We start from the raw sequence: 23,538 nt of genomic DNA on the forward strand, positions 1-23,538 counted from the left end.
TGTATCTTACTTTATACGAAACAAGCATAAGCAAACTTCACATTATACATTCTTAAAAAAAACAAAGTAATCCTTAACAATTAGTCACTCTTTGGGTGTAAGACATTCCTTTGGAAGCCGATGGTTTTTTTTTTTTTTTTTAAACATTGCCCAATTGAGAAAATGTTAATTCTTGATCTAAAACACTGTGATAATCTGCTTCCAAACAAATGTCTCCATCAGTAATTTGCTGACCTTACCATTTCAGGTAAACTACAGAGACAAACTTGGGCCACATCACAAACCATTTCTCTGCCTATTGATTAAAACAAAACTATGTTTTGACTTTATTGGTGAAGATAAGCCAACAAATAATCCACATCAAATTTTAAATGTGAAAGGCTGAGATGATTACATAAATGGAGTTAGCCCAAATGAACCGTTTATTAAAAAAAAAAAGCTGCGTACATTTGACCAAAAATAATTCTTAAAACAGAATCATTCATTCACTACTTCAAACAAATCCAGTTGGTTTTCAACAGCATGTAAAAGGATCACTGTGGTGCCGTGCCACATTCGTGGGAACACCACTCCGAATGTGAAATGCAATATACTGGAGTTAAAGAAACATGCTTTTAACATATGCATTGGAAAGGCAACTTTTGCCTCGTGAGTTCCGCATATAAGGTTGTGGCAGAGTATCATTTAATGAAGGGAGGGTTAAATATTTTTGTCTTGGAGTCAGTATTTAAACTGGTGAATGCCGCACATAAATTGCATAGTTTTGTTCTTTGACAGTATGCATGTATAAGAATATATATTAATGGTATGAACTTGACTTCTGGCAGTAATTTCAGAGTGCCTTAACAAGGAAATGGTGAGTAAATGATCAACATTTTTGTAATCCAATTGAACCAAGTAGGGACACTCCTGATATCTCATACTGCATATGTGGAATGGTTTAGAGCACACAAGGTGTGACTGGAGCCTTTCATATCTTAACTGCATTCTTGGCACCTCCTAAATTTTGGCAAAAATAAAGCCAAGCATGAGTTATGTGACATGCAAAAGCATGTCAGTTTGGTCTGATCCTACAACCTGGAATTCAAATGTAGAATCACATCACTTGTATCAGTTATGCTGCATATCCATGAATGACTTTCCAAACACACAGCTGGAAAACAATAGTTTCTAGGAAAACCAGAAGCTTTTCTGTCTCAATGCTTTTGCCTTATTGTGGTCTGCTGCTGAAAAGATTGCCCGAGACTCAGCGAAGAGGAGTGTGTTGGCGTGTTAATGGCAAGTCTGTCTAAAGCAGGGACCGTCAAGGCAAGGAGGCTCATAGAACAGTTATGTTGTAAGGCCAAGTACCTCTACACTCTAGTATACAGGGCATAATGCCTTTGTTCTGTCATTGCATTGTGTCCCGTGTGAAACAATACTGTTAAATTGTACTCTCAGCAGGAGGCTATGTGTTACATATATTTTCTTACTTTGGGGACTGTACAAAAGCCCAGCTGCTTGAAGAACTATTCAACTAAACACAGCAAAAAAAAATCCTCTGCATAAATGTGACTGGGGAAAAATACAAGGGTAGAGGATATACATTAGCTTCAAACTCAGTTAGTAATTCAAAAGTCTATACAAAAATACAAATTCTAGAATAATCTACAAGTTTCTCAAATATGTTTACACTGAAATGTACTGTATTTACACTGTCGCCAGGACACCATCTTTTAAATGCTACTTTAACAGCAGTTGTATACAAAAAGTCTGTAGTGGTGCTGCACCTCAGCTAACAAGCTGTCAGATTACTCACTTTACAAGTTAGTGTGCAATAAACAGGGAAGAGTGCAGCAAAACGTAGGGCGACTGCAAGTGTGGGGCATCTAGTGAGAAAAACGTATGTCTGAGAAACAAATGAATGGAACCAGGATCAGTTATGACTTGATGCATCCCTGAGAGGGTCACAACCCTATTAAACATGGGATGTTGACAGTAGTTCCTTACTGTTTCATTCTCGACAATTTTTGCAAACAAGCAGATCCTCGAGGATATTTTGTTTCACTGTGCAGTCTACAATCTTTTCTCAAACTTGCTTTTAGCAATGTCATTACGTTCTTTGAAAAAAAAAAAAAAGCAATTCAGTAACATAAAAACAGCTCAACTTGAAAATACAAGTGATTGGAATAAATTAATAGATTTTTCTGCTATCTTGAAGATAATAGTATTAGCAGTATAATGAAAGAATCAAGTATTTAAATAAATTAACATGTACAATTTTAAATTAGTTTAAGTTATAGGCAACTTATTGATTTCACTTAAGACAGGCAGATCAGATCACAGGTTCTTTTCTCAATTAGTAAATAACTTTCGAAGTAAAAAATAATCACATTTTCTGGACTACACTAGTCTTCCTAGAAAACAAAAACACTGAGGAAATCACTTCATATTGTATGACCGCTATATGGGGGGGGGGGGGGGGCTATGTGGCCAACTGCTTCAAATTCTTACTGGGAGCAATACAATTAAATTCCTCTAATACAGTGCATTCTGGTCAGTTGCATACCAGCTTTGAGCATATGTTAGGACCTGTAGTACAGTACAAAGATATACAGACACGTTTTGTTTTCCTGGTCAGGTGTCTGGCCTTCAAATCAGGAAATGGAACTCTTAAGTTATCAGTGCTTGGACAACACTCATTTGTTTCATTCAATCAATTCAGGGTGGACATCGAGGGGTTATTATATACAGTTTGATTATGTTGATAACAAAGGATCTACTGCCTTTTCCCTGCATTCATTGGCATTAACTTTGCTAAATCTCATTAAGCAAACTAATCCTGTTTTTAAAAACTCAACTACTGTAATGAATCAACAGAAAAATGAGTCATAGTTTGTGTGTGTATATATATATATATATATATATATATATATATATATATATATATATATATATGTTGCACAATGCTATACAGAACAGAATGCACTGCAGGTGCAGGGGGTTTGATACACACACTATATAGGGAGAAAGAAGAGGCGTCGCTGTGAAGAATGACTCGAGATGTGGGAGGAATTGATGCCTGTGGATGAGTTGGCGCAACAGACAAACACACGGTGCCAGACTCAGGATCTAAGGATTGCCATCAGTGGTCATGTTGAAGTCATCAGCGACCAGCAGCAGAGCCTCAATGTTGGCAGCTGTCTCAGGGCTCTGCAGGGAAAGGAAGTCCGAGACATCCATATTGGCTAACCCGCCAGACGAGGAAGGGTTTGTGGCAGTGCTGCTCCCTATCGTGGAGAATGTCTGAGCTGAGAAGGAGGAAGAAGAAGAGGGTGCCTCCAGCCTCACCTCACCCACCTTAGAGGAAGACTCAGGGGGGCAGCATGAAGAAGATGAGGTGGCTGAATGATGTGGAGGCTCTGGGGGTTGTGATAGTGGGGGAGGAGGTGGCTCTGGTGGTTGCGGCTGTGCTGGGGCTGAAACAATGGAGGAGGCACTCTTTGAACCCTTGTCTTTAGCAGCGTCCCTGCAGGCACACTGGCACTGGCAGGATTCCTCCTGTTTGATGATGATGACAGGCAGACTGAGGCCGATCTGCTGGACTGAGCTGCCTGAAAACAGAAACACAATTGAAAGTTCACTGAAAACCAGAAGTAAAAAAACACATTTGCTTTCCAAGTGTCAAAGAATATCCAAGTTAAATTACTAACTGCTTAGTAAGAAGTTGGCATTGATCAGTTGTTGAATGAGAAGAGAGCAGAGTTGATGCCACGCATACTGATAGACCTCTTGGTCAACAAATAGAAGAATGTGACGGAGGGAAACCTTTTTTCCATCAACTTTCAAAGCAGTTTATATCTTGTTCCTTCTCAGCATTTAAACTGAGTTTAAACTTAGTCATGACTCTTTCGAAGAGGATAATGCGGATAATAAAAAAGCTGAAACAAGAGGTCAATCGGTAAGTCGACAATACTTGTTCTCTTCCTATCCTGAATATTTTAATGTTATTGCTCCTGTGCCTTTACTTGTCATTTTTATTATTACATATTACAATGGTATATCATTTTAACTGTTCTAGCACAGTGCATTTATTGAGTATCAGCATCTTGGAACTGCATTTGTATAATAAAACCACTGTGACTGTATTTTAGTGGAGCTCACTGGACACCACTCTACTATCTAATGAATCCTATTAAAGCTAAGCAGGGCACTGGATGTCAAAACAAATCTATGATTTCATTACAGCCTTTTGTCCCAAACATGAAAATATATTTTTATTTACTACCCATTGACTTACCAGGATTTCCTCCCACTGGTATGGCTGTCGTGAAGAAAACTTTTTCCACTTTTGGAGCTCCTTGATGTGGCTGCAAACAAACGTTCAACACCACAGTTGAAGCTGGATGGAAAAAAACTGGGGACACGCTAGAGTACTATGAGGTTGATTTGCAACAGATTTCTAACTGTGTGGTGTGTCTGTTTTTTTTTATTAAAAGTAATATTGATAAATACACTCACCTAAAGGATTATTAGGAACACCATACTAATACCGTGTTTGACCCCCTTTCGCCTTCAGAACTGCCTTAATTCTTTGTGGCATTGATTCAACAAGGTGCTGGAAGCATTCTTTAGAAATGTTGACCCATATTGATAGGATAGCATCTCCCACACCATTACACCACCACCAGCCTGCCCAGTGTTAACAAGGCATGACGGATCCATGTTCTCATTCTGTTTACGCCAAATTCTGACTCTACCATCTGAATGTCTCAACAGAAATCGAGACTCATCAGACCAGGCAACATTTTTCCAGTCTTCAACTTTCCAATTTTGGTGAGCTCGTGCAAATTGTAGCCTCATTTTCCTATTTTTAGTGGAGATGAGTGGTACCCGGTGGGGTCTTCTGCTGGTGTAGCCCATCCGCCTCAAGGTTGTGTGTGCTGTGGCACAAATGCTTTGCTGCATACCTCGGTTATAACGAGTGGTTATTTGAGTCAAAGTTGATCTTCTATCAGCTTGAATCATCGGCCCATTCTCCTCTGACCTCTAGCATCAACAAGGCATTTTCGCCCACAGGACTGCCGCATACTGGATGTTTTTCCTTTCTTTGTAAACCCTAGAAATGGTTGTGCGTGAAAATCCCAGTAACTGAGCAGATTGTGAAATACTCAGACCAGCCCGTCTGGCACCAACAACCATGCCACGCTCAAAGTGGCTTAGATCACCTTTCTTCCCCATTCTGACATTCAGTTTGGAGTTCAGGAGATTGTCTTGACCAGGACCACACCCCTAAATGCATTGAAAAAGCTGCCATGTGATTGTTTGATTATATAATTGCATTAACGAGAAATGTAACTTTAATTTAAGGTGTTCCTAATAATCCTTTAGGTGAGTGTAAAGTAACACCTATTCCTTTGCTACACTTAATTCAAATATAGTCAGTGCTAACCATGGTCTTAGCTATCCCCACTGGTTTACTTTACATATTTGTTTGTTAAATTAGGCTTTTGCACATGTAGGAATGTGTTTTTGAACTTAAGAACAAATCACAAAATTAGGGCTAGTACAAATCAAGTCACCATTTCTGTGTGGAAGCATTACTCACTGTTTGTTCTGGGTTCTGCTGACTGTTGGCAGCACTGCTGAGGATCCACTGGAGGTTCTGGTCAGACATGACCAGGCTGGGCTGCAGCAGGTTTGGGGTGGGAGCTATGGTGATGGTGGCAGGGGTGTTAGCCAAACCATGGCCAGGGCTGGGGGCAGGAATGTTGGCCAAAGGCACAGGTTGAGATACAGCTGCCAGAGCATCTGGTGCGGTGGCCGCAACAACAGACATAGGGGCGGTGCCTGGTGCAGGGGTGGTCAGTGCTGGAGCCACTGGAAGAGGAGTGGAGATGGCTTGTGGTAAAGGCGTGGTCTGGGTGGCACTATCAGACGACAGGAATGTGGGTGGCAGTGCCACAAAGTGCTGGGGGGTGACATTGTTTGGCGCTTGGACAGAAGCCTGGGCAGGCACATCGGAGATCTGCTGAGGCCCAGTTAGTTGCATGAAAGGCGGAGGCTGCGTGGAGCTGACAGTGGCGGGGACAGCGGCAGGGGTGGAGGCCTGAGGGGAAGAGCTCTGACTGAGCTGGGAAGGAGCCTCCATGACTGCAGTTTTGTGGGAACAGGGAGATGAGGAAGTAGGATGGAGAGAGAAAGAGATGAGAGACGATCCATCAGTCACTACCGACCGGGTAGACGTCTCCAGGCTGAAGGATTCCGCAAGGCTCTCTGACAAGGGAAAAAAAAAAAAAACTCCCATCAGTGAACAAGAACATTCAATACAATTCAAGCTGTCGGGTTTCGAAAAAGCACTGACCGTTGGGATGGGCATCATCTTGGCTGACACTATTTTCAGGACTCTGGAACATGAGCTCAAAGATTTTCACATTGCTGAGGTCCAAATTGTGAGCCTGTAATACAATTAAATGACTTTACTAAGTATCACAACAGCCAGAAACTCTTGTTTTGCCTCTAAATTCTTGACAGTGAAAATTTGCATCATAACTAGCTTGACAACTGCTCAACATGTTCAATCCAAAGTCTGTTTGACAAAGCTGAAGCAAAGGCCAGACTTACATTGTGGATGTTCTCTCGTAGCTCTGAGTCTGTAGAGATGAGGCTTAAGTCACTGAGGCACAGCGAGTGATTTGCATCCTGTAATTAAGAGAGGAATTGGACCTGATTAAACTTGCTATGGGATCAAGCACCAAATCGTTGTAGGGAAACGATATTGGAAACGAGTACAACACCTACTGTACGTTACTGTCAAAATCATTTTACTTGAAACCATTAACCACAAAAGGTAAACTAGCAAGTAATGACATAATTAATGGCATAAAAAATAACTTTTCCGTTGAAGAGGACAAGCAAAGTTTGTTTTTATACAAGTCGTTTAATTTAAAGCTAAATTATTTTCATAATAACTTTTAGATGTTCGGTGGTTAATGCAGTGTAGTGTGAACCCCTCTAACTCAGGTCTTTGTAGACATACGCAAACGTCCACATCATGCAGATGTGTAGATTTTGTTTTTAATAAAGTTAAAATTATCACTACCATAGTGTCATGTTGCTCTCAGGCTGTGCATGGACAACATGTATCAACATCGAGAGACAAAGTTGCTGTACTGTGACTCACTTCAGACAGCGGATGGGTGAGGGTGACGGTGAAGGGCTGTCCTTTGTCGTGGCCCCGGATGTGACTCTTCAGACTGTACTGGCTGCTAAACGTCTTCTCACAGCCATCACTGGGACAGTTGAACGGCTTCTCCCCTACAGAATGAGGACAGACAGTGGGGGAAGCATAAGTACAGGTAAGAGCTAATATGTACAGCTTAATCATTTAAATGTAAGCCAAGATAAAATTTGCTACTTCATTTTTTAACTTTGGAGAAAATGTTACAAAGAAATGTAATGATGACCTATCGCAGACACTAAAAATGTACATGCATTTATATTAAAGACTAAAACAATATTTGGTCAATTACAGCACTTTGGCAGTTACTTTTTCATCACCAGAGTGAGGCTTTTGCTATTTATGATACAATTAAACTGAAAAATACTGAATGGTGGATGTTATATTTGATTGTTTTATAGCATGCACACAACTGTAAACACAGGCAAGCCGTAGAATCTAATGTTTTACTTTTGTTTTCATTCAACAGGAGATTCCGTTGGATACATAGCAATAAAAACCCAAGGTGTGTTAAGGAAAAACTCAGGAGCAACACAACTCATTTCACATACGTGAAGAAGGTTCGGAAGACTTTGATGAATTACACAGGAGCATTTAATGAACACTCAATTGAGGAGAATTTAGGATCACACAGTACAGTGTGGGTGCCATCCCAACTTCTGAAGTTCCTGTCTTCCTGACGGTGTATTTAAACTCTGGAGGTGTTACGCTTAGCTGAACCTTCAGAGTAAACAAAGATACTGCGGGCGCCCAAATCTCAACACAGACTAAATTTGTTATGCGTTTACTTTCTCTATGGCCTTGGCAGGGTGGGCTAACCTGACTCCGCCAGATGGATTGCTTCGCATTTGCTCGGCATATCCATCTGGGAACTTTCCGTTGGAGAACTTTTGGGAAGGGGCGAAAATACTGGTTAGCTGACTGGATAAACCATCTGTCTATCACCACCTATGTTGGTGATAGACGGGCCAAATCAACCAATCAGATCAACGATATATCAAACTCTTGCCGAAACCAGTCGGGAGAAGAGCAAAAACATCTTTTCCTCCGAGAAAAGCCTCCAGTGACATTTTTTGCTCTTCTTTCAATGAAGGAATACTTTCTAATTCGGATAAAACTTGCGCGATAGCTACGCTCATCTCATCTGTGGAAGCCGCCATGTTGTTTAGACTGAACAGTCGCTTCTCGTTGCGCTTCACGCTGATTAGTCGGTCGTTTGGCGAACGGCTCCAAATTTTCTGTCTCAAGATGCCAGACTGATCTGCGAGTGAAAAACTGGAGCACGCGAGATCAGGACGGTCTCACGAGGCTAAGGGTGAGCAGCACTGTCTTATCATACAGCTACTACATCTCCCGTCATCTATGGAGGCACAAAGTTGTAGTACTTCTCTGCCTGGAAAGGTTATGAGGTTATGTTGGACACTGACCTGAATGACACCTGGGTACCACTGTTTCAACTTACATAGCATGAGTTCATAAGCTGGAAATTCCGCAACAAGTTGGAACAGGTCTAATTTTAAAAGAATGATGGCCTGATACCACATATTAAAAACAACCTGGACAGGAGTGAGTATCTGTATAGAAGCTGGCCCTCCCCTCCCTGAACAAGCATATAAGCATTTGGACAAAGAACTTCCTATTTTTTTAATTTAATTTTTATGTGAGGCAGAGATGTTCACAAGTCATTTTTTGCAAGTCCAAGTCAAGTCTCAAGTCTTTGACCTTGAGTCCAAGTCAAGTCTCAAGTCTTTGAGGGGCAAGTTCAAGTCAAGTCTCAAGTCTTTTGCCATGAGTCCAAGTCAAGTCCAAGTCAAGTCTCAAGTCTCTGGCCATCTGATCTGTCCCTAACACTGTATTGTTAAATCTTATGAATTCAAAGCATGTCCTGTAGCTGTCACATCATATGGATACAACTATAAAGATACAATTTGCATGTTCCCAGCATTAGCACAACACTTTGCAATGGTTAGCTTGTTACCTGTGATGATATATGCTAAATGTAACGTCTCTTTCACTCAAAAAAATGTCAAAGTGGAAATCAAGAGAAAAGTGGCAGCGCCACACCAGTTACAGAACAACATGCATCTCAGTGTCAGTCCAAATTATGCACAATAAGCAGTTTGAACTCACTGATGTAATGCCATTTATTTTTTAAGTGTTAGTACGCTCAGTGAAACTGAGTCCAGCGCGAGGGAGACCCGACTCAGAGGAGGAGAGGTTAGTGAGGCCAGCGTCTCCACGGCAGGTGACTGTGCACGGATCCGCTGCGCCACGCATGGATGAAATAATGAAATAGTAAATAGGACTACAGTAACAGAAATATGTGCAGAATTAAGACAGTCAAGACGGCCCAGTGTTTGGTGGACCGGGTACACCTTGTTCACTTAATAGCCTACAAATCATCCACGGGATCAATTACGCATCACCTTGTTTGCCCACCCGGCACAGCGTTTGTTCCTGGGGAGATGGATCTATGCGTCCCGCCTCCTGTGCGCCATGGATGTCTGAGCCTCAGCAACTACTAACTATAAAGATACTATTTGCCTGTTCCCAGAATTAGCACAACACTTTGTGATGGTTAGCTTGTTACCTGTGACGATATATGCTAATGTAACATCTCTTTCACATTAGCGTGTGAGTGACTGACCTATTTGGATGTGTTTTGAGACGCCTGATGAAGTCCGACGTTGTTGATCCGGCATCATTTATCTTGGTGCCACACACCTTGCATGTAGCTGCTCGCTTACTGCCACTGTTTACCAAGTTATTGAAAGCAAAACTAATGACAAAAGGCACAACTCCAGGAGGACTTGGTGTCGCCATCTGCAATGCATTTTTTTATATGTGCGCGCACATAGGCGCATGCGTTACGTTGCACATTATGGCAAAGGGCAGGGGCATACAGCTCGTCATATGTTTCCCCGTATATGCGCCAATAAAAGAAAATAGAAATACATGAATACATTTAGATTTAAAAAGCAATAATTGTATGAAAACAGGTTGTTGACGAGTCTCGAAGCTTGAGTCTGAAGTCTTTTGGGTCGAGTCGCAAGTCAAGTCTGAAGTCTTTTGGGTCGAGTCCGAGTCAAGTCTGAAGTCAGCTGTTTGTGCGACTCGAGTCCGAGTCTCAGACTCGGGTCCCCATCTCTGATGTGAGGATAAACCTCTTGAGATGCATAATCTTATTTTCAAGCAAACATTGTTTTTTAAAGTGGCTTCTGCACAAAACTAACGAGATATAAAATAAATGCCAAACACATTGCCAAACAAAAAAACATTACGTCAAAGTACAAACCCCAATTGCAATGAAGTTGGGACGTTGTGTTAAACGTAAATAAAAACAGAGTACAATGATTTGCAAATCCTTTCCAACCTATATTCAATTTAGGGCTGCAACTAACGATTATTTTAATAATCGATTAATCTGTTGATTATTTTTTCGATTAATCGGATAAAAAAACAAAAAAGCATTAATTTACATCAACTCAATACATACATACATACTTGTTTTAGTTAATAGTTGTGTAAAGGTAAGTAACTCAAAGAGCAGATACAGACAACACACACACACACACACACTTGAAGCTTATTCATTAAATTATTACCATCATTGTAGTAAGTGCAAGTTAAGTTCATTTGTACACCACATTTAAACAGCTTAAGATGACCAAGTGCTATAAAAGAACTTTAAAATGAAATTAAAAAGTACAACACACACAAATATATGTCAACAATAACTGATATGGGACAAAGCACAGAATATATATATGACAATAGATTGAAAAATTAATAGGCCAAAAAAGGCGAGTGAATAAAAACGTGCCTTTAGTCCTGCTTTACTACTGTTATTAACGAGCTAACGCTAGCTTGTCATGCTAGTCAGCTGGATAACGAGTAAACACCACACCAGCACCAGAAGAGCTACTGGAGGGACGTTACGTTCCTCACTTCAAAACGGAACAAAAGTAGGATTGTGTAGTGACTTTACCCTGCTGTTGAACTCCCTTCCTCCTCATCAAGGACTCCAACATGTTTACGTTTTAGGTGCTGAATCATCACCGTGGTGCGCCCGTGCCATGTCGCGTTTGCTTATCTTGCAATTAACACGTTTTTGATTTATTTAGTGTGAATTCTCCCACACCTTGGATGACTTAGGTGGTACTGATTTCTCTGCCTCCGCCATGTGTTTCAGAACAACATTAAGGGTCCGGTCTCTCTCCGTATTTCCTCTACCCCCGCTCTGCTCTTTTTTCTTCTCTTTCGCTCCATGCCGCTCCGCACCGCACCGCACGGCACTCAACTCAATTGCAATCTCCGCGACTGAGTGGCGTGTCGCACGACACAACGAATCGATAATGAAATTCGTTGCCAACTTTTTTAATAATCACATTTTATCGATTCGTTGTTGCAGCCCTAATTTAATTTAATACACTATAAAGGCAAGATATTTAATTTTCAAACTGATAAACTTTGTTTGTTTTTTTGCAAATACTCACTCATTTTGAATTTCATGCCTGCAACACATTCCAAAAAAGCTGGGAGAGGGGCAACGGAAGACTGGGAAGGTTGACAAATGCTCAAAAAACACCTGTTTGGAACATTACACAGGTGAACAGGTTAATTGGTCATGATTGGGTATAAAAGCAAGCAAGGATGCGGCGAGGTTCACTACTTTGTTACCAACTGTGTGAGCAAATAGTCCAACAGTTCAAGAATGTTTCTCAACGTACAATTGCAAGGAGTTTAGGGATTTCATTATCTACAGTCCATAATATCATCAAAAGATCCAGAGAATCTGGAGAAATCTCTGCACGTAAGCGGCAAGGCTGAAAACCAACATTAAATGCCTGTGATCCCTCAGGCGGCACTGCATTAAAAACCAACATTATTACGTAAAAGGATATTACCACGTGGCTTCAGGAACACTTTTGAAAACCATTGTCAGTTAACACAGTTCGTCACTACATCTACAAGTTAAAATTCTACCATGCAAAGCGAAAGCCATATATCAACAACACCCAGAAACGCCGCCGGCTTCTCTGGGTCCAAGCTCATCTGAGATGAACTAACGCAAAGTAGAAAAGTGTGCTGTGGTTCACATTTCAAATTGTTTTTGGAAATCATGGACGTCATGTCCTCAGGGCCAAAGAGGAAAAGGACCATCCAAATTGTTATCAGCGCAAAGGTCAAAAGCCAGCATCTGTGATGTGTTAGTGCCCATGGTATGGGTAACTTGCACATCTGTGAAAGCACCATTAATGCTGAAAGGTACATATAGGTTTTGGAGCAACATATGCTGCCATCTGCAACGTCTTTTTCAGGGACGTCCCTGCTTATTTCAGAAAGACAATGCCAAGCCACATTCTGCACGTGTTACAACAGCGTGGCTTCATAGTAAAAGAGTGCGGGTACAAGACAGGCCTTCCTGCAGTCCAGACCTGTCTCCCATTGAAAATGTGTGGCGCATTATGAAGTGCAAAATACAACAACAGAGACCCCAGACTGTTGAACAACCGAAGTCGTACATCAAGCAAGAATGGGAAAGAATTCCACCTACAAAGCTTCAACAAAAAGTGTCCTCAGTTCCCAAACGCTTATTGAGTGTTGTTAAAAGAACACAGTGGTAAACATGCCCCTTTCCCAGCTTTTTTGGAACGTGTTGCAGGCATCAAATTCAAAATCAGTGAATATTTGCAAAAAAAAAACAAACAATAAAGTCAAATCAGTTTGAACATTAAATATAGTACTAAAATGTATTATTTTTAACTTAGCTTCTAAGCCATCGGGTCAAGGAGCACAGCCAACAACAATTAGGGAAATTATTTGTCCAATCATTACAAGTACACATGCCCACAGTCGTTTTTTTTAAGTTCACTTTTGAAAGGAAGACAGTAAAAACAAAACCACATAAAAATGTTTTGGCTGCAAGAAAAACCCATTTGGTTGGGATATTCAGATTAACTATGTGTGGGAGGCACTGGTGACAATGTAAATGCAAATCAGGCATAGCTGAAAACATGTCCTTGTTCAAGCTTCCTTAGAAAAATCAAGGTTACATAAAACAAACCAGTAATATGTACCTGTGTGTGTCCGTACATGTGTTTTTAGGTGATGACTTGCAGCAAAGGCTTTGCCACAGCCATCGTGGTCACACCTGAAGGCAAAGACAGAAAAAACCCATGTCAGGAATGCTTAGGACCCGATGCAAATAGACAACAGTGATAAATTGGGAAACTTATGTGCTGAATATTTCGGGCCTCTGCTTAACCAAAATGCAGCTCCCAAAACAACAGTAAGGGTAAAAATTTTGAATATGAAAAAACCCTAAACATTTGATTAGTGTAGACAAGCAAACACTAAAACAGACTAAAAGAGATGTCTGTGAGTATCTATTAGTATCACAGATCTCCGTGTGATAATGGAAATGCTCACCGGAATGGCTTCTCCCCAGTGTGTGTGCGAATGTGCTTCCTCAGGTCGCTAAGTGTGGTAAAGTACTTTGTGCATCCCTCTGATTCACAGTTGAATGTCTTGCCTGTGTGAAGTCTCTGGTGTGCTTTTAGTCTGCAGAGACAATCAAGTGTGATTCATTAAACCACAATGGAAGACATGCAGAGAGAAACAAACTAACCACAGTGGCATTAAATGTGCTCATTTGTGTTGCACTTATTTTATGAATGTCTAAAGCGCATATAAAAAGACAGTTGAGTGAGTCCACATTCAGATGACAACAGAATCTAGTCAGAAAGGGAAAGCGACTGAACCAAGTACACACTCTGTCAATGAAGTCGTATAGAGAATCTGGGTGGTATGGTAGATGGGGAAAGGAAAGTAATGTTATTAAAAAGAGAATCCACCCATGTGTGGCATTGGTTGGCTGCCTTGAGTACAAGCCTCTGACAGGGAATTGATGGCAGTGGCACAGCTCCACCAAGCCCCGGACATGTTGTCAGAGCAACTGAACCAATACAGACCAGAGGGCTCGTGTGTGAACTGCTTGAGATCACAGCAAAATACAGCAACATCTGAACAGTGAAAATGCTACAAACAAAAAGCATGCCTGGCATTGGTCAAAGTCAAAGGACTTAAACTGTAATTGGGCCTAGTGCTGTCAAAAATATATAATCATCTGCAGTATCAATCTCGGACAGTTCAGACAGCAGATTTACCTCATTATAAGATGCATCTTTAATGACCAAACTTGCCTCTTCACCAACATTTGTAGTTGAGCGATAAGGGGCAGATAAATGCAAAGTAAAAACTTACTTAAATTACTTATTGTGTCCATCTCACATTGTATTATTTGAATAAAACAGACATGCCAGTATGTTGATAACACTAGTTAGGCCATTTACTTTATGGTAGGACCTGCCTCATAATTGACTTTGTATCATGATGACACAATCCAATCTTGATTAGTTATACTTAGGACTAGGTATCAAACTAACCTAGTACCAAGTAGTATTGAATTCTTCAGTCATACAATACCAGCATTTAATCTTTTTTGTACCCATAAAAAAATGACTATTCGGTTTTGATCGCAGCCAATCAGCGCAAGTGTTCTTTGATTTAATGCCACGTGTGATTGGCCCACTACCACAGCAGCTACAACCAATACAGTGTGTGGTGAGGCGAAGTTGAGTGTGGTGTAATTGCCACCAAAACGTTCAAAAGTATGGCTATACTACACACCTCTGATGTCTGATAAATGCATAAAATGTGAAAGGATTATTTTAAATTAAGTACTCTTATTGGTATCCGTATCCCTTAAAAAGGTACTTTTGTTGGTACTGCTATCGTAATTTATTAAACCAATACCCAGCACTACTTATACTACAGTTTCTAGACACTGCTAACAGAACCTACAGTGGTGATAATGATCTGAATATCACCCATGATGAGAAATAAAACACAACAAAGCTGTTTAAAGTAATTATTTATTCTGTAAAGGCTTACCTGTATAACGTGTTGAAGGCCTTCTCACAGCCTTGCACATCACACTCAAACGGCTTCTCCTTGGTGTGAACACGGACATGGATCTTAAGGCTGTAAGAGGTGAGAAAGGCCTTTCCACAGCCCTGTTGATTACACACAAATGTATATTCGCCTCGGTGCGTCTTCTGGTGTGTTCGCAGGTTTCCTGCTGTGCTGTACGTCCTGGTGCAGCCTTCGAACATGCACTGGTAGCGCTTCACCTGACAGAGAAATGAAGAGGAGGGGGACATGTTTGAATTCAACTCTACTGTATGAAATAATCCTGAATCTGAGGACAAATATAACATTAACTCCCTTAAAAATCAATGAAATAGTCTTCAACCGGCTTTTTGAGTAATAACCAGCTTGGCCATACGATGAAGTCTGACTTGGTATGACCTTACAGACGGGACCTGAACTCAATGACTCAGCTACCTGTCAGCACATGAAGTGGGTGAGCACAAAGAATAGCGATGAGGAGAAACCCCTCATGCAATACATCCCATTCAAGTCTGTTTTACAACGCCAATCTCAGCTGCAGTGTGGCAGTCTCCTGCTCTCTTCTCACACAAAAGCCCTGGGGCAATGTGGATAAAAGCAGTTCATTCTCTTTTTCAAAAAATGGTATCCTGTGTTGAACACAAAGTCAGGAGGAGGAAGCGTGTGGTCGATGAGAGGATCCCCTTTCTCAGCGAACATTATTCCTGTAACTCACTGTCCTGACCCTCTTAAAGGCTGTTTTATGCTTCTGCGTCAACTCCACGGCATAGCTACGTCATCGCTCCTACAGCGTCGTGACCCTTTTGGAGTTCTGCGTCAGGGTTGCTTTGCATCGCGGTGCATTTCACCGCCATAATGCTAGGGGGTGATAAGTCTGAGGTTATTTGTGAGGTGTCTGCCAGCCAGTTTATGTTATGTTAGCAAGCAAACTTTAGCACAACTGCCCACAAAGTACTGCTTGCTGGCGAAGTGCTAATTTCAAAATGTTACTGACATATAGACACTTTACAAACGGATAACGCTGTCATTGTAACCAAAATATGTCTGAGTTCATTTGCAAAGCTTATGTTAGTGAACTAGCATGTTGCTACTCCCCACAGTAGGCTGCTTGAAACACAGACTATCAACACACAGGACGAGTTGACCAATCATAGTCCTTGCGGTCTGCGTCGCCTCGACGCAAAGTTACACATTTTTGGAGGTGCACGTCGAGCTACGGCGGAGGGCTCGGAGGGGTGTTCGCGGCGACGCAGAGGGGTCTGCGGGGGTACGCCGTCGATTCGACGCAGAAATCAGCCTTCACGGATCTTTTTAAATCTTTTCCCATTAACATGACACGGCCGTAATAGATCAGGTAGTTGACTGCTGAGTAGCCAGCAAAGTGGGAGAATTGAGAGAAAACATTTTACTGTAATGTAATTTTTACACAAAGTAATATAGAGACGTCTAATGCATGTTTATGACGCCTTCATTTTGATGAAGACCTCTGAGATCAGTTGAGTTTCAGCTAAAATTGCAGCACAATTTCCAAGAAAGCAAGCCAACTGTAATGACATTTTTATGAAGGGCCTGATGTCAAATTCAAACTAAGTTTTAAGCTATTTATTAAAAACTGCCTGACTGTGAATGATATTACACATAGCAGTTAAGTGCTAATGCATGTTAATATTTCTTTTTATAAGCAAAAACTCAAGTTTCTGATGTTTAACATTTCTTATGGTGCAAGTGATTGCCTTTTGTAAAATAACTGGCACATTAGTGAAAACTAGGGGTGTGCAAACAAATCGATTTGTATTTGAATCGCGATTCAAGCTCTACCGATTCTATATATTATATATATAAAAAATGTATATATTAGGGCTGTCAAAATAACGCGTTAATTTCGATTAATTAATCTGAGAAAAAATAACGTGTTAAAAAAAATAACGCAGATTAATCTATTCCATATTGACGTTTGACCCGGAGCCGTTCTAGCCACCATTGGCCTGTAAAATGAAGGAGGGAGACGAGAATGTGCTGCCTGGATCATTAACTGGAACATTTACTTGTAAAAATCTTCTTCCTGAATAGGGTTGGCTACTGAAATCTGGTGCCACTGATATGTCTGCTCTCTGATGCTCTGAAACAGACGATACAGGTAACAGAAACACCGCTGCACGTGACGCTAGTTAACACTATACTCGACAGCAGCTAACGTTAGCCTACCGCTAGCTAGTAGCTGGATTAAAAACGGTTAAAATGCTGACAGCTAACGCTAAACGGTGTAAAGTGTGACTGTATTTTACTGTAGAGGATTCCAACACATGTAACAATCTGCAACTGCCGTTGTCGGAAAAACAACACAGACGGTGCGTTCGATGAAACTGGTAAACTACAGCCTCGTGGTGCATTCGAAGTTATTGTTAAATGTCCTTTTCCCATCTGGTGGTTGTTTTTGTCATTCAGCAGCAATTTATTATTGAAATAAGTTATTGTTATACATTATTATCAAATCATTCCATTTTGACCATATGGCCTTAGCAATAAGCAAGCCTTCTTTAATGTCGTCGACTGTTGTTTAGTACCCTTCTTGTTTTTCCAGGCACCGTTAATTATGTATGCAATTAATTTCGATTAATTAATCACAGAGTATGTAATTAATTAGATTACATTTTTTAATCGATTGACAGCCCTAATATATATATATATTAAAAAAAAATAGTTTTTATTGTATGTCTACTGCAATCACATCATAGATAGATAGATACTTCATTGATCCCAAGGGGAAATTCAAGGTCCAAGTAGCTTACAGACATCACACACACAACATACACATACATCATAACAGGATGTTAAAATAACAAACAAATCCACATGAATAATATGGACAATAAAAGATACTAAATAAAAAATCCACATGTACTAAGAGATATATATACACACACACACACACACACACACACGGGAAAAGTAACTACATTTACATACTGTGAATCGTTTTTTTTAAATCGAGAATCGTTTTTGAATCAAAAATCAATATCGAATCGAATCGTGCACCCCTAGTGAAAACCCTACGTTGTTCATCCTTACAGTCTCAATGCTTCACTTCAGGACACATCCTCAAACACACCTAATCACACCATGAAAAGGATACATACAGTGAAAGTGATATAAAGCGGAGTAAACTTCCTGTCAGTCAGACAAACATTAATCTGAGTGATGGGTAGTCTAAGGCTATTCATTTTGATTTTAAGGATGTGGGAGAGATCATTTCTTTACCATCCATGCAAAGCCACTGTAGGAGGCCTGCTAAAGCTTGCAGCTCAGTACTGTATTCATCTCCCACACCATCGTGACTCTTCTCCACCATCAGTTTGATCATTGTGACAGAGCATCGTATGCTTTGGTCTCCCACATGCATAGTGGAAAAAGACCACTCCATTACAAATTAAATGGTTATGGGAGTATATTTACAGCAATATCACTAAGTGCTTGACGTTGCTTGTCATTAGGTTTTTTCTTGACACCTGTTGAACAAGAGGCTGGAATCTTCGATTTGCTGTTAACAGGAAATAGCCACTCTTGGGTCAGCTCTACTCTTGTCATGCTTTTCAAAGACTGGCTAAAATGACACTGAATACACACTGAATTGAATGCACATAAAATAATTAGCACATCACAGTGTGCTCATATTCATATTAGCAGGATGTGACGGCTTCAGTTTACTACACATTAAGTGATTTTAGTGATCAAGACAATCGAACATTACATAAAAATCAAACAAACACCTTGCTCGTCGTACAGCAATAACACAGACAGATACAGGCCAACTTCCTTTCTCTCACACACACACACACACACACACACACACACACACACACAATCATATTTTGTTTGTTTAGTGATATTATTCTGCTCAACCTTATGTCAACACATAATTTTCACTAAAAAGGGGATGTGATACATCCTCAAGAATTGTCATTTTCTTGTGACTCAGAACCATCAGAACAGTGTTGCACCATTTTGGTGGAGCAGGAAATATTAACCATCAGTGCAGTTTCTTCTCATTTACAGACAAGAAAAAAAGTAGTATCACAAATTCCCCACAAATTTTAAAATAAAAGAGAACCAGTTTCTATACTGTCTACAGAAATGTGTAGGTTTTTCATCCACAACTTCAATGACAGATGGCAGTGGGGTCTAAAACACAATTATTTTTCTTAGTTTTTACAAGGTTCCAAGATCTTTTTTTCTCAGTGGCCCAAACTGGGCTGACACCAACTAACAGAGTGATCAGTCCATTCCATCCACAATACCTTGTCTCATATTCAGTGATCAAACCAACACTGGCTATGTCATTAGAAAAAGTCAAGATTAAAAACAGCACTGGAGAGAAAGTACTCCCTTGTGGGGTCTCTGTATTAACATTAGGGGAAAACACTGCATTCACTTCAGCACTCCAGCCATCTAATGATGCTACTATTCACATCCAGCTGTAGATATGTCTTTATTAAAATACTGTATAGTCTTACAGTATTCAATATAAACATTACAAACTGTAATGGGTTACATTTATTTTAAACCCCACCAGGAACCGGATTTTTATTACTAACCTCAGAGTCTTCATTATAATAGATGTTGAGGAAACAGGTAATTAATTAACAACTTCTCATACAACTGTATGTGGCATATCCTTGATAGGTATATAGTGTGCATCATCTGAAACAACTGACTAAACACAGGACTTTTCCCCCGCAGTCCTTTAGCACCCTAACACTTATTCAGCAAGGACTTTGCAATAGTACTTTGCATTTCACTGAGGAGAAGCATGTAGACAATAACACTTGCTATACTGTTACATCAAAAATTGTACAGTTTGTAAGGCCATTAGGCATGTCAGATTGGTCTTCAAACAATCTGCTGTTCTGTTGAGCAATTAGCTGGAATGACTGGAAGAGCCTCCACAAACCAAACCAAAAACTTCAGCAGTAACCAAACAAAACTGAGCATCAATCCTTAGCATTAACAGCTGACCACATTCTATCTACCGTCATGTCTGTTGTAAGTGGTGTGAAAATTATTTTGCAGCATATGTTACTGAATAGAAGCATAAAACCTTGATCCAAAAAGAAACTGCTTATTGAAATCACTGTACAGCTGTGTTCAGACTGAACACTCAAAATAAATAGATATATTTTTGAGAACTTTTGAGCATGTACACATTTCATCAGTATGTAGGCGCTGTAAATCCTTTACATTTGGAGGAGATACACTTATTAGGCTTACCTCTCTCAGCTTGGTCTCTGGGCACTCAGAGTGCAGGGTGAGGGTGGCCCCCTCTATGTTGCGTGGCATGCGGGTGGAGCCGGGATTAATTGTGAACTGGATCTGGTCTGGAGAAATGGTGTGGTGCACATAACCCTGTGACATGCCGTCAGGGTCGTTCATAAAAGCCAGCGAGACATCCTCCTCATCTCCATCACCTTCCCCTTCAGTTAGGAAGGTGACCCCGTCTTCGTCCCCTCCACAGTGACCCTCTTCTTCGCCCTCCTCATCTAGCCGGATAGGGTCCCGCTCAATGAGTACTGTGGTGCGGTCGTACACCCGACCAGCGGACGTTGAAGGCTCAGCGATCAGGTCATCATCTTTGTCAAAGTGGTTCTTGTCTTCTTCTTCTTCGTCGTCGTCGTCGTCCCGCTCCAGGTGATCCACCTCCACCTCAAAGTACATTGACGCCGACGTATGAGGGCCATTCTCACTCATGGTCCCTGGTGCCTCTCCTTCCTTGGCAAGGAGGACTGCACACTAGCACTGTTAACACTACAACCTGCAATATAAATTTGCTAAATTATTAGTATTATGTGGCAATTCAAAGAGCTTACATATGGCATAAAAAGGATATGAGACACAATGTGTTATTAAAAGACACATAACAGGGTTTAAAATGAGTAAAATAAAAGAGAAGATGGACATATCGAATAAAAATCAAACAGATAAACAGAAGAATCAAAATTACAGTGCAATTAGAATGAAGTGCATGATATGAATTAATAGTCCTAAGTTTGATTTAATAAAAGGCAGTGCCAAACAGAAATGTCTAAAAAAGAACAGAGTTGGAGCAGATCTCATGTTTTCTGGGAGTTTGTTCCAGATATATGATGTAAAAAAAAATAAACCTGAATGCTGCTTCTTCATGGACAGTATGCAATTCTGTCCCAAATGATCTGAGAGGCTTGGAAAAGTCCCCGATCTAACGTAGCAGTAGATGAGATGAGTGGCCATCAATTCAAAATAGAGAGCCACATTGCCTTGTTAAAAGAGCTCAGCATGTAAATTTGAGAAAATGTTTAGATTGATCATAACACCTAATAGAGAGCAATGCATCTTGAAGGCCTGTTCTGACAGAAAAGAACAATTACCAGCAACTGGCTAGACACAGCCACAAATATGTGTGCTATATCTAGCGTGGGGCTTTGATTATACTAAACACCAATGTAAATACGTCCGTGGGTCAATCAAAAGAAGGTTAATTATTGTCAGTACTGAAAAAACGGATGCGTCCTACAGTAAGCCAGCGGTCAATAGGACACATTAGCCCCGTTAGGGGAAACTAACGTTACAGAGACCACACCGAGATCTAGAACTTTCTGATTTCACGACATAGTAGCGGCTACTGACATGACCAATCGATTAACATTCCTCAGGCTACCTTTTATAAAAACGTAATGAGTAACGTATGAAAGATGTCACACTCACAGGACAATGCCAGTTAACTTTTCCATACTCGACACGGCTAGCTTACGTTTACAAACACAAGAGTGGCCTGATGTACACGCAGTGACTATGACGCTGAAGTTAGCTTCCGATTCGGCAGTTAAGGGGAAACTTAAGTGAAATGTGAAACTTAACACTGAAGTTAGCTAGCTTCCGATTTCGCAGTTTATTTTTAATGGAAACATAACTTGCATTGATGAGCGACTCTGCAGCGCAGTGGAGATAGGTCTGGCAATGCGAGATTACTGAGCGACTGATGCTCCGTTTTTTGCACATCTTACAGACATTTTAGGTAGCTAAAGCATTAAAGCTGTCTGACTTTAACATTAGTGAAAGCAGGTCCAGATAAAAAAAAGTATACCTGTTTCCATTTATTGCATATGTTTAATGTATTTTCTCAAATAGAAGAAAGCTTTCATATCTCTCAAAGTGGGTTTCAGACAGTTTTAATGATTTAACGTTAGCAGAACCCAAAATGTTTTCCACGCTTTCATACATCTAGCTATGTTTCACAACAGTAAGAGGTGCAAATGAGGACCAGTCGGTCAGCAATATTAGGTATGTTTCCCTTAACCTTTACTGCCAAATTGGACGCTGTCAATATAAGCTTTCCCTTAGGTTTTCCCTTAACTGTCAATTCGGAAGCTAACTTCAGCGTCGTTCAGTAACTGCCAAGTTTACCCCGTTTGACACACAATATAGTAACGCTTACCGAACTTAATGTCACGGTACTGAGGTTGTTACCAGTGCACCATCATGCAGGCTTTGTAACATTCCGCTGGTTGATACTGACCTGACGTTATTTCACAGAATACATCTCGGTCACATCGTTAACGTTACTAGCATCAGAGATATGTCGCTAGCTTCCTGCTACAAATCATATCAAACCGTAGGCGAGTATTTTTTTCCCTAGGATGGCAAAGGCATGTTCCGCCCTACTGTGCCTCTGATTAGCTTACCCTGACATTCTTACCCTAACAAATCTCACTCCTCTTGCCTAAACCTAACCAACCCAACCAAAGCAGGCAACGAGTACTAGCCAATCAGAGGGAGAGTAGGGCGGTCCATGCCTATACCATCCTAGGAAATCCTTTTGGCAAACCGTAGCTAGTTCGTGTATATTAAATAATACGTCCATCGTTATAAGCAACTCTGAACGTTATGCCACTTGACTGCAGAGCCAACATAACAGTAACCGTTTTTGTATTTTGCTTGTGAGTGCCAAATAGCAAAATGAAAAGCCAAGTCAACTAACGTTATCACTGCACATGCATAGCTTTGCTAGCTATGCAACAATTTGGCTCACAGCTAAGCTAGGGAGCTAACGTTAGCTAGTAACGTTTGCCAGTCCACTCTCGACAGCTGACATTACCTATCTTCCATGCAAGGATAACAAGTTTTATGTTACCAAGTGATACACTGACTAACACCCAGTAGTGCGCTAACGCTTACGTTCATCAACTGCAAGGAAATTACATTAAAATATATTTACCTATTAAAATGTAAGCCTTATCCCTAGGCTTTGGATGTTTAGCACTTTCTTCCTATCCCCTCCCTAGGATACCAACGTCACTCACAGCCATTCGTGATGA

General features: G+C 40.6%; 1 protein-coding gene across 4 annotated transcripts; it reads right to left on the reverse strand.

Moving 5' to 3' along the window:
• Window positions 1–365: 365 nt before the first annotated feature.
• On the reverse strand, window positions 366–23,515 carry mtf1 (metal-regulatory transcription factor 1). 4 transcript variants are annotated; one of them, XM_031289496.2, is made up of 11 exons: window positions 23,439–23,515; window positions 20,459–20,999; window positions 15,176–15,414; window positions 13,652–13,783; window positions 13,300–13,373; window positions 7,163–7,296; window positions 6,604–6,681; window positions 6,344–6,437; window positions 5,588–6,255; window positions 4,280–4,349; window positions 366–3,593 (listed from the first exon to the last, which is right to left on the reverse strand). In XM_031289496.2, exons 2-11 carry the CDS (start codon window positions 20,933–20,935, stop codon window positions 3,112–3,114), a joined length of 2,448 nt encoding a protein of 815 aa, XP_031145356.1. In that variant the 5' UTR covers window positions 20,936–20,999; window positions 23,439–23,515; the 3' UTR covers window positions 366–3,111. The 4 variants fall into 4 exon arrangements, with proteins under 4 accessions (XP_031145356.1, XP_035862471.1, XP_031145363.1 ...); XM_036006578.1 differs by lacking the exon at window positions 23,439–23,515 and adding an exon at window positions 22,659–22,942; XM_031289503.2 differs by lacking the exon at window positions 23,439–23,515 and adding an exon at window positions 21,929–22,273.
• Window positions 23,516–23,538: the final 23 nt, after the last annotated feature.

The sequence above is a fragment of the Sander lucioperca genome, chromosome 10, assembly GCF_008315115.2.
Source record: "Sander lucioperca isolate FBNREF2018 chromosome 10, SLUC_FBN_1.2, whole genome shotgun sequence".
Lineage (NCBI taxonomy): Eukaryota > Metazoa > Chordata > Actinopteri > Perciformes > Percidae > Sander > Sander lucioperca.

Bases quoted from the DNA above. Each gene is read 5' to 3' on its own strand.
- mtf1 (XM_031289496.2), bottom strand. From the start codon at position 20,935: ATGAGTGAGAATGGCCCTCATACGTCGGCGTCAATGTACTTTGAGGTG. The intron at 15,415-20,458 runs GTAAGCCTAATA...TTTCTCTGTCAG, and splicing joins CAGAGACCAAGCTGAGAGAG to GTGAAGCGCTACCAGTGCAT. The intron at 7,297-13,299 runs GTACATATTACT...CTCATTCTGTAG, and splicing joins ACATGTACGGACACACACAG to GGGAGAAGCCGTTCAACTGT.